The following is an 11,719-nucleotide window of genomic DNA, read 5'->3' on the forward strand; positions in this document are numbered from 1 at the left end:
ACATCATGATGAACTCTTATTTACAGCCGTCTTCCTTTTAGAGCGATGACACCTGGTGAGCATACATTCATATATTCATATATTCATATATTCATATATTCTGAAGACTACACGATGTGTTTCACACATCAACATGTAAGACTGGATCATATTACATAAATACACCTGCACTGCTCTCTGCTGGCTGAGGAGCAAAACTGCTGACTCAGTAGTGCTGAGTTCAGTGCTGTCCTGGTTTGTTAGAGTCACCGTTTATATATATATATATATATATATATATATATATATATATATATATATATATAGGTATATATATGTGTGTTTATGCATCTTTCTGCACGGGAATCCAAAGCTAGCGTCATCAACATTGTGATGAGATGTGGATCATGTGTTGTCATGCACATGAAGGAGACACCATTTAGTGAAGTAATAATCATTCTCTAATACAAAGTGATTTATTAAGATCACTTCATTGAGTCAAAGACAGTCTGACACATTTCTGTCCCAAATGTTTGCCAGAAGAAACGGTTTTCAATATTTTCATTTATCATAAACATCTCATTTGCCCTCCTCCTCACTATGAGCTCTAAACATAAACTTCTAAAGTTTTAATTTGCTTCATATCATTCTCTGTCACTAGTTTCTGTCACGGTTCTTGCGCTCACGTCTCTCATTGTTTCATCATGTAGTAATATTAACGAACGGTAAACTTCCCCGTTGGATCCTCTTAACTTTGCGTGGCTCCCGTCACATCTTGGATCACTTATCGTTCTGTTCATAAACAGTTCAGTGACAGCGTCTCTCCCAGCATGTCAACCCAACCTGACCTCTGATCAGCCGGAGTAACTGAACCCTTTAATAACTGCGGATCATAATGTGATTCTGTTTAATATGTAGACCACATATCAAGACACCAGTCTGTCTCAGCACACATCCATCAACACTAAGCACCGTTCCTTGAATATACTGCTTTACTCTCCTACACATAGTGCATGTGCTTGTGTTTCTAACGTTCAGTGCTCTACATACAGATACTAAAGATAAGAGTCAGCTGTTAACACATCGCTGGTGTTGGAATGTGAGTTTTCAACAGGCTGTGTCTTCCTGCTTCCCTTTTCTTATGTCAACGGTGATTCTTTTCCATTTAGACGTCTTACTCATATTCATACGACGGCATCGTGAGTCCTCGCTGTGCCACAAGGGGGAGACAGAGACCGACGCTCCGACACTGTGGAGGAGACAGAGTCACGCCATGGTTCAGCTGATAATCAGGGAGTTGGGCCTGAAGAGTAACTGAATTAAGGCTGACGGAGCAGGAGAGCAGAGTTCAGGAGGTGCATCTCATCCTGTGAAGCATCTGATCGTATCTTAACAAGACGCAGAACAGAACAGATCAGATCAGACACACTAAGGTGGAGGTTTTATATATACTGTATTTATTAAAAACAATGAACAGAAAACCCAAAGCCCAACAGCAACTCATGTCAGATTAGAATAAATATCGATAAGTACTACACCGTTACAGAACCTTGTAGAAATGCCACATTTACAATCATTCATATATTAGTACTGAACAATGTAAATCACAACCTGAAAAATATCTGTCATGTCAAAAGCACCACATTAACAGCATCTCCTCACGGGGCACATGGGGGCGTATCCCAATTTAAAATCACTGTAATCCTCATATCAGCAACTGATTCATTTAAACATGTTACGTTGAATAAGCTCCACACTGGATCTTTACTGGGTGACAGGAATGTGTTGTTCTTGTTTCTCATGCATTCATCACTTCACGCGTTATGAGACGCTGGTAACAGGTGTCGCCGTATTGATTCCTGACCTATGACATCATTAACGGGAACACTGAAACACTGCGAGTGAGACGACAGGTGAAGATTCATGCCATGGATACAAACGGATGAACTGTGAAAGAAACCCGTCTCAACGTCCACGTCGACACCGTCAACAACACCGTCAACAACACCGTCAACAACACCTGCAGACAGACATGCGGACGTACTCAGGAGGTGATCCTGTACAAAGTACCTCGACATGGAGAGAGCTGTCTGAGCGTCATGTAGTGATATCAAAATACACATTTTAACTGCACACAGTGTACAAACTAACTGCTAATAAGTACGTTTGCATTAATTATGAAATGGGAAAATTCACATTGCGTCGGATGGAGATGTTTAGGGCTGCAACTAACAATCACCGTCATAGTTTATTGACCTGATTCTTCTCATTGTAGTGCTGTTGAAATGTCCCTCAGTCTAAAGTGATCTATTCCAAACCCAGAAGATATTCAGTTCACTATCAAATAAGACACATCAATGCGTTAAATCATCACATTTGAGAAGCAGACACGACTAAAGTGATTAACACAATAAATACAAATTACACTTTTTGTCTCTGAACTAGTTGATTTCAGATTGAGTCATGTTATACAAGATGAATTGGTTAAAGGTGCAGAGTTCACAGGACACAGAGCATTAAACTATTTGTTATGTAAAGATGTAGAGGAGGAATACCTGAGCAGTCACTCTCCCTCTGTGTGTGTGTGTGTGTGTGTGTGTGTGTGTGTGTGTGTGTGTGTGTGTGTGTGTGTGTGTGTGTCTCTGTTGACATAGCCAGGCCAGCCTGTGTGTGTGCTTCACGTGCACGTGTTTGTGCACGTGAGCGTGCCCGGCTGGTTCCCTCTGCACTGCTCTCATACAGCTGATGATGTCGTCCCATAGCGCTCCATCTCCATCTCCCCCTCAGGTAAACACCGTCACATCTGTCAGCACCATTTAACCACGAGCCGCCGCCATGTTGAGAGCCGTGAGAGGCAATCGAAAAGCTCCCGATCTCTTAAAATGCACTTTTAACAAATCACTAGTGTGATTACTGAATTACAAATACTGAAGGAAGAGTATTCTATGTGCTCTGTTCAGCTTAATGTCTCCTTTTGTTATTAGTCACCTCATTATTGTATCAACATGTTGCAAAGCAGCTGAATCATGAAATCAAAAACACACTACAATGACATATTTACCAGCCATCACGGTAGAACATCTTTTGTAATTTCATACATTTTAAATGCGTAGTTCTCAACAGTACGATATAAATTCAAAGTGTACAATCCAGTGTCACGGTTAGTCCATCGGAGTACATTCCAGTACCTCTCACTTTAGTAACACAACTGTACAACAGTCATAGTATTTTCCTGCTAACTATTTGTCGACATGTACTGCTGAACTCCTTCCAGAGGGGTAGAAGAAGCAGCTTTGATCAGATGGAGGTGTAGTGTCTCCCGAAGCTGGTGAGTCTGATCTTCTCCGGCAGGATGACGTTCACCGAGTGGCCCTGCTCCTCCTGGCTCGAGCCGCCGGCTTCTCTCAGCAGGTGTTCCCTTTGCTGACGAACAAGCTGGCTGTACTTGGCATTAGCCAGCCACGTCTCGCAGCGGCCGAAGAACACGATGCCCGTGGTGCCCAGGATGACCACGCAGGTGAGCAGGGCCAGCATGCCGAAGCAGATGAGCTGGCCGTGGGTGACGAGGACGCCGGGGGAGTGGACCGTCTCCTTTAGGGTGATCTTGAGCAGGTCTCTCTCGGGCGGTCTGAGAAGCTTGTGGAAGGTGTGAGCGGGGAGGGAGTAGTGCTGCGGAGTCAGCGCAAACACTCTGTGGTCCACGGGCTTGGCGGCGACCGGCTTGGACCTGGCCTTGGGTCTGTGCTGCAGGGAGCACGTGGGACCCGAAAACCACTTCTGGCAAACGCACCGGAAGGTTCCGTCGGGCTGAGCGACACACACGCCCCTGTTGGCGCAGGGCCTGCCGGCGCAGGGCGAGAGGCCGGTGTCGTTACAAGTGAACCCGGTGAAGCCCAGCGGACAGGCGCAGGTGAAGGCCAGGCCCTGGTTTGTGCAGTTGCCGCCGTTGAGGCAGGGATTAGGCTGGCAGGTGTCGATGCCGATCTCACAGAAGTCTCCAGATGATCCGGGGGGACATAAGCAGGAAGAGAAGCCCGCCGGGCCATCGGCATCCATACATGTGCCTCCGTTCTGACAAGGAGAGCTGGAGGACAGAGCATGGCGGAGTAAATACACAGCAGGGCTGCTGCACAGCTTCACTGCAGCACGTCTGATCCTGTGTTCACAAAGCACCGTCCACACCTACTTCACAGATTTCATACAGGAGATGTTAATGGAAGGCTTTCTAGTCCATCATCTGTTCTGATCATCTATTTAATAATATTATAGATCGGTTCAAATCAACCTGCTTCTGTGACCTTTGTTATGCAGACGGTGCTGCCAGATTAAACAAAGATGTTCTCGTCTCCCCCAGCTGGCAGTGAGACTCGTTTAAAAATAGCGTGATTTGAATTACACAAACCCTGTCGACATGCTCATGACGTATGCCTGCAGGTGAGCTCGCCACACCTGCCCTGTAACTGTAACCAGTGCAGCAGTACAGTCACAGCACAAGCCTTTTCTCTGGACATCAGGTGGATCAGTGTTTAGGACCCGATTCCATCAACAACACCAGTAAACACCCACTGGGTTTAGTTCATCTTCTCTGCAGCGTTCACTCCAGGACACGTCTCTCGGACGCTGTAGCCTCTTCTGAAGCGTCTCCCCCCTTCCTGCCCGTCGAGCTATGGATTAATGCGGGTCGACTAACAATGCCGTGTAACTGAGCCAGAACAAGCAGCTGTGAGGTTCTGTGAGGGAGGTTGGTTGTCGACACTTTGTGTAAAGAGGCTGAAAGTACGGTTTATCACGAGGGAAAGGATTTGCTGCTTTAATTACAAAACGTTTGGCATTTTTGCATGAAGATGACTTTGATTCAATTGACTGCTGGTTTAAGAATAATACACTTATTGATATTACAATATAGATTTCATTCATTTTGCCAAATGAAACGGTGTAAAGCAGAGTTTCTGCACATCTGTACCAGTAAAAAGAGATAAAAGGAGCAGAGCAGACTGTTGACTGTTACATGTGTCGTGTAATAACAAGGCAACCTTGCAGAGAAGCGACACGGTGGGCTCAGCGTCTGGAGAGCTGTGTCAGCTAGCCGTGTCCTCGGAGAGTCCTTCATGTGTCCGATGGACAGGAGGACGACGGATCGAGCCCGTCTTTGATCCAGCGGGCAATTTCTAGAGCTTAAAGGAACGAGCCACTGGTTCTGTTCAAGATGTCGTTTTTAGACTCGTGTTTTAGTGTCTGAAGATAAGGATGCCATGAAGGGGAGTCCTTCAGTGGACCTGAAGGTCTGGCCGAACCGCTGCCTCGTCTCAAAGGATGAGGACAAAACTAACGGCACAATCAGTTGCTATGACGGACCCACACTCTAGACACAGAGAGAAGTACTGGTTCAGCTCATGTTATAAATGTGTCAGCACATATATCACCCCCTGAAGGCAAGCTCCTTGTAAATAGGTAGTGGTTATCCAAGGATATGGGAGACACCGAGTATATTTACACAACGGGCCGGGGAGCAGTGGATTGTGGGATACCGACAGACGACGAGTCTGTGGTGTTTCTGGTCACACACTGAATAGAGAGGCTTTTGAAATGTGACAGCCTTGTCACAACCATATATCATTCAATTCAATTTTTTGAAATGATGACTTGAAAGGATCCCTGAATTGGGATCCAGCTCATGATGCTGCTCGGGGACAGGCTGCCAGCTACTGCTGCTGTCAAGAGGAGAGCGCCAGCAACGTCACTGCTGCTGCTGATCCTCTGAACCATCCTTGAGAGCTCACGCCTACAGGAACATGCACGGTACAGTCACACTTTGCAGTGTTTTGTATTTGCTGACTGAAGGTAAAGGCCGGCCCCAAACATGCCGAGAGTTACAACGTTCACTGTGAATCAGCGGTGGAGTGGGTCGTCCTTCAATCAGAACCACATTTTCTACAGATATCGCGACAAATACTGTGACAGCCCTGATGTAAGCTGAAGCAGCAGGTCCATGCTGCGTTCACACCTGGTTTCCTGTGTGGGTGTTCAGAGGTGTTCCCCTGCCCTGAGTCGGTGCACCTCTAGTGACAGTTTTGCGTCACTGCTTGCAGGTTCTTTTGTTGCCTTTTGTTCACCATCGACACCGTGCTCTTTGCCTTTCATGCAGTGTTGTAGACCTACAAACCAGAGCAGTCAGCCCTCAGAGTAAGTCGACTTTGTGACAACCAGCTGGAGCAAGTGGAGTTTCCCTTCACAGAGTTGGAAACTCAAATCAAAAGGAAGCCTCTCTGTTTGTCTTACACGTGTGCAAACACACTGTTGCCTCTCACAAGTCAGTGCTAACAGCCTGCTGCTGGGAGCTACATGTCCATGAGGCGCGGTGTGAGGTGGGTTCGATTGGATCCCGTAGGGATACAGAGACAGCTGACAGACACTGCAGCACCTATTGATTTGTGTTCCTGATGACAAACACATGGAGATAAGGCTGTAAAGCATTAGAGTATTCCTTTACTAAAATAGAAGCTCAAACGGTGGCGGTACCTGTTTGTGAGACACAATCCTCTCTTCTGTAGGCAGTTTCCTCCGGCGTGTCCCTGGGGACAGATGCACAGGTATCCCCCCTCCCCCGTCTCGATGCAGGTGGAGTTACCGACACAAGGCCTGGATGAGCAAAGGCGAGTATCTGTTTAAGAAAAAGACAAAGAAAAGCATGCTGTTTTTAGACGTGCTCTCTCTCACTTCCTGTCTCTCTCTCTCCTCTTCTTCTTTCTTTCCACTTTCACGGCTCCCCGCTGCAGCAGCTTGTCATCGAGAACCAAAGTGAGAACAAAACCGACAAAGTTCCACAGGCAAGCGGCTCATATGCTCCACCAGAATAAGAGAGTTACTGTGTGAGCTGAAGCCAAAAGAGAAATGCGTGTTTCCATGTTCTCTTTTTAAAGAGGTTACCTGATATTGCAGCAGGAACATGATCTAGTAAACATCTAGAATGTGTTTTAAACTCTGTTGTGCGTTATGGTTGGAGTTATTATCAGGAGTTAATCATATGCACACAGACCTCATTATGTCTAATGGTGACGTCCGTCCCCGAGTGACTGCGCTGTCATCAGAGCTCAGTTCCACCGACGACGTGGTTCATATCATCAATCGGTCGACCTCCACCTATTACTGCAGGTCATCTTCATGCGCTAGTGTTTCATTGTAGATGCTATATGAATGATAACCGGTGCTGGATTTAAATAGGAGCGTCTGAACTTTTATATTGCTTTCATTGTCTGCAGCCTCAGTGCATCAATCTGTCGCGTGTCTCGCATAGTAGCTCAAAAGCAGCAGTTGATAACGCGTGTATGTAATATAATGCATGTATTTCGGCAGCGTCTTCAGCTTTCATCTTTTCTTCTCCAGCCTTGTCCGTCTAAAAACCCAGTGAACCGCTCTGCAGACACCGGCCTCATTGGATTCTACCCGTGTGTCCTCGGGGCTCCGTGACTCGCCCTGACCTTTGGCATGGAGGAGTGTTTGAGGCACAGATACGGAGTGTCGGGGCAGCTTAATGAAGCTCACCTCGGTCACACAGGCTGCCCACCCAACCTTCCTCGCAGACGCACTGCCATGCCTTCTCACATGCGCCGTGCAGACAGCCGGGGAAGGGCACGCACCGGTCACAGTTCTCTCCTTGCCATCCTGGTTTGCACCTGAGAGAGGGACAAAGGGAGCGCTGCTGAACTATAAATACATCCACAGAGCTGTGCAGTCCTGCTCCTGTCCCCGTAATGTCTGCTGTGTCTTATCTGCACTGTGCAATAATTGGTTAAATTCCCAAAATACTAGCAGAGATTAATTATTACGTTGGCTCAAGAGTAGATACAGTAGCACAAACTGGGCATGCGTTCACATTACAATGCGTTCTGCGTCTCAAACAAAGGGCTGGTTTAACACAACAGAAGTGACAAACACATCTAGAGGAGCAGCAGACGGATCCGGTCGGCTGGACTGGGATTGCATTTCTCTAAAGGGACATTTACAGCTGCAGAGATTTACGGAAATAAGGTCGCAGAAGCCCACTGGGTATGAGCTCCATCTACAGGAATCTGGAGTGGGTTTAGTACCTGCACTTCCCCGGCTTCTCACAAAACCCGTTTTCTGTGTTGCACCCTGCTCTGCATTCCCAACCTTTGAGACGGAGAGAGAGGCACAACATCAACATCTGTTTCCATGAAAACAATCTAAACACGCAGAAAACATTCACAGCAGTAACATGGTCATCCGCTCTACTTTCATTCCACGCAGCAGAGTGGAGAATGTGCGTCTCTGACAGTGGTCTCAGTGGACTGATCTCAGATTACCTTTGGCGATTCCCGTCACGAGCACAATTAAGACCACCGCTGTGAGATGCATCGTGATATCCAGCAAGAGCCGCTTTTGTCCTGCGAAATATGAAATGGGAAGTTGCAGAAAAGAAGAGCTTTCTTTGTGTCACATGAACACACATTACTCAAAAGTTCGCTCAGGAAAAGAAAAGAAACCTTCAAATGAGAATTCAGAGGAAATGGAAGATTCCTTGAAGAGGAGAAACCTGTTCATGAAATCTACATATATTTAGGAATCATTTGATGTTTTCCTTTTCTTCTAGAATAAAGGCCTAATTGACGCACCTGAAGCAAATGCGTCTGCACCCAAATGGCATCCATTACGCACGGGCGGACGAAAAAAGGAGAAAAGCCATTTAGTTTGAAAACGAACATTTTTCATCTCGAACACCTTTGTTAACTTAAAGAATCTCGTGACATCATCGCCTCACCTATGTCGCGTCGGCGCCCTGATTCCAAGTGTCTTCAGTCATATTTCACTGATTTGACTTTTTTTTTAGTTTTTAATCCAAGCGTCGCGCTGTTCAAAGCGACACTACAGGTGATCCGGAGCTGCGGCTCGCTGGAGGAGGACCTGGAGGTTTGAACGGGACTGCTGCATCGTGCGGCGTCCCAATGCAACACGCTCCTCCCACCTAATGAGGGAGAATGTGCGCACCAGCCTGACCCCGGGAGGGGGGGTGCTGTCTGTGTAGAGGAGCTGCGTGTATTTAAACAAGCGTCACTGATACCTGTGGACAAGTGTCCCGGGGACGTGGTCCCAGCCAGTCATTAACATGTCCATCACAGCTTCCAGCTGTTTTATGTTCTAAATGATGTATTAATAATCCTTCTGAGACTCTGCAGTGATGAAGTATTCAGATCCTTCTCTTCAGCAACAGAAGCAATACTGCAAAATACCTCAATACCGTTCAGTTAGTAAAAATCATTACTATACAGAATCATTATCGGATTTGAAGTGATGAAGAATGATCACATGTGACTCATAACGTGCATCACATTCTTACTGCTGTCGCTCGTTGAGTTATTTTTATCTAATTATAAGGATTCATTTTACGTAGTTTATTTTGAAAATCCAAAGTAACTATTGATTTCAGATGAATGTAGCGCAGTAGAAGTATGAAGTATCAGTTCTTTGTACAGTTTGTGAGTTAATGATCTCTGCTGGACCAACAATGAAGGGATTCAGACTCGCTCACACAGCACCTACCTGTCACACATAATGATGCCCGATTCTATTCTTAGTCCACTTACTGCTGTCCACAATGCCCCCCCCCCTGTGCATGGTGTGTTCCTTCCCACAAAGTGCATTCTACCTCTACTCTGAGGGAGCTGATTATGAGTTATATCAGACGTTATGAGATCAGCAATAAAGATCTGCAAGATGGTGGCCGAGAAGGCGCCGGGGGAAATCTCCCTCTCCGTCTCGCCGTTGATCTCTTTGATCCAGATGTAACCTGTGTGTTGTGCAGGTTTCTGTTGGCGTTGCACAGATGAAACCTCACAGACGGTCGTCGATGGAGCAGGTGTGCTAGTTTGGCGTCTAGACAGCGAGAGCACAAGGGACGCGTATGAATGCCAATGAGCAAGCAAATCAATTTTATTTCTTCAATTGAATAAAGAGAGGACCCTCCTCTCCCCCTCACACACCATCAATCTGCATTTGGCAGAAGACAGAAACAAAGACCCGCGTTATGAACGGCAGCTGTGAGGAGAGGAGAGCGGATCAGAACCCTCAGATATCATCTGTTCACAGGTCTCCGCTCTCGTGTCTCCTGCTTTAATTTGACTTGTGTGTCCTTTTCTGTTCAAACCCCCAGAGACGGAGCTCAGAGCTGGGGCGTGACATTGCAGCTGTGATGTGATTCTCCCCCCCCCCAACCCCCCCCCAACCTGATCCACATCAGTCGGCCCTCTTTAATGAAATGTCTGAGGTTTGTGTTTGCTTCATTAAACTGAAGGAGTCAGCCATTGATTCTTCTTCTCCAATGTCACCTGGTCTCTGAGCTTTTATCTGCTCCGGTCCAGCTTTACTCCAGATTGAAATTGGACTTCATGGATCTGAGTGTGTGTGTGTGTGTGTGTGTGTGTGTGTGTGTGTGTGTGTGTGTTTTTCCTGTGAGAGAAACTGTACTGTTGGTGTGTAAACTTACTGTATATGTTGGTCTGAATGTTACAGCTGACACGATTAGTTGGTCGACAATAAATTGTTTTGGTAATTTCTTAACTAACGAGAGTCTACATTCAAGATGGCGGCTCTTAGAGGCTTAAAGGTGCGGCGTGGAGGATTTGGCAGCATCTATTATGTGAGGTTCACATATGTGATATATATATATATATATATATATATATATATATATATATATATATATATATATATATATATATATATATATATATATATATATATACAAGCAATGTTAATTATATATCAAGCTACTCTGGGATCGTTCACTACGTTCTGACATATTAAAGGCCAAACAGTCGATTCATTAAACAAGACAGTAATGAGCAGATTAATCGATTAGGAGAATAATCATAAATTGCAGCTCTAGTCTCTGTGTGTGTGCATTTAAGTGATTTAGATCCGTCTGATCTCATTTCCAGTAATTATGCGTCTGCAGGGAGTGTTCTCGCTCTGAGTCTTATTTCTAATCTGTGTGAAGGTCAGTCCCTCGCTGAGCGCTCTCCTCCACACAGGTGAGGAAACATCACATGCCACAGGGGCACAGCTGGATCTTCATCTCACCGGGGCAGATTGTTTCATTTCACGTCCACCAGGGATTGGAAATGCATTCATTGGAATTCTCAACATGTGGGGAAGTCTATCAGCTCTCTGATGCTCGTCTTTCTGTTCAGACTCTCAGACGACCGCGTCAGCGTGCAGGAAGTGGATCTCGCGGTCCTGAACTCTAAACGCAATTAGCTCGATGGTACCGTCTCCCCGTCTACCGGCTGTCAGGCGGATCATTAGCCGGGTGGAGCTCAACAGGGCTCAGGTACGCACCTGATGCACAACAGTACATCTGCCAGCGCACAATAAATATATATATATATATATATATATATATATATATATATGTATATATATATATATTTATACACGCCCCAGAAGCAAACGCACAAGTGCACATAAAGGACACAATTGAGTTTTATATCGGTTCGGAGCATCTGGTCGTGCTTTGGATTACAGCCGGCAAATGAAGTGCTTTGCACAAACTGAGCCCCGGTGGGATGAACACTGAGCACAACGGAGTAAGTGAAGCGGTGCGTTAGCGAGGACATGGAGACAAATCACAACGTGATTACTTTGTAAATCACACGGTGCATATGGAGTTATTACAGGTGCAGACAGGGAACAGATTGCCGTCTGTGTTTCACTTGGTGAACAA

At 45.9% G+C, this 11,719-nt stretch overlaps 1 protein-coding gene across 1 annotated transcript; it reads right to left on the reverse strand.

The window, feature by feature from the left end:
• Positions 1 to 1,445: 1,445 nt before the first annotated feature.
• LOC137884627 (protein delta homolog 1) lies at positions 1,446 to 8,940 on the reverse strand. Its single transcript, XM_068726496.1, has 7 exons — positions 8,759 to 8,940; positions 8,613 to 8,627; positions 8,304 to 8,384; positions 8,067 to 8,130; positions 7,522 to 7,652; positions 6,499 to 6,640; positions 1,446 to 4,063 (listed from the first exon to the last, which is right to left on the reverse strand). The coding sequence occupies exons 3-7, from the start codon at positions 8,353 to 8,355 to the stop codon at positions 3,277 to 3,279; spliced, it is 1,176 nt and encodes a 391-aa protein (XP_068582597.1). The 5' UTR covers positions 8,356 to 8,384; positions 8,613 to 8,627; positions 8,759 to 8,940; the 3' UTR covers positions 1,446 to 3,276.
• Positions 8,941 to 11,719: the final 2,779 nt, after the last annotated feature.

Source organism: Cebidichthys violaceus, unplaced genomic scaffold, assembly GCF_023349555.1.
Source record: "Cebidichthys violaceus isolate CVI_PGR_0920_01 unplaced genomic scaffold, fCebVio1.0.p SCAF_39, whole genome shotgun sequence".
Classification (NCBI taxonomy): Eukaryota; Metazoa; Chordata; class Actinopteri; order Perciformes; family Stichaeidae; genus Cebidichthys; species Cebidichthys violaceus.

Coding starts and splice junctions, on each gene's coding strand:
- LOC137884627 (XM_068726496.1), bottom strand. CDS start 8,355: ATGCATCTCACAGCGGTGGTCTTAATTGTGCTCGTGACGGGAATCGCC. Junction 6,641..7,521: donor GGGCAGCCTGTGTGACCGAG/GTGAGCTTCATT, acceptor TTTCTTAAACAG/ATACTCGCCTTTGCTCATCC. Junction 4,064..6,498: donor GGATTGTGTCTCACAAACAG/GTACCGCCACCG, acceptor TCTGTCCTCCAG/CTCTCCTTGTCAGAACGGAG.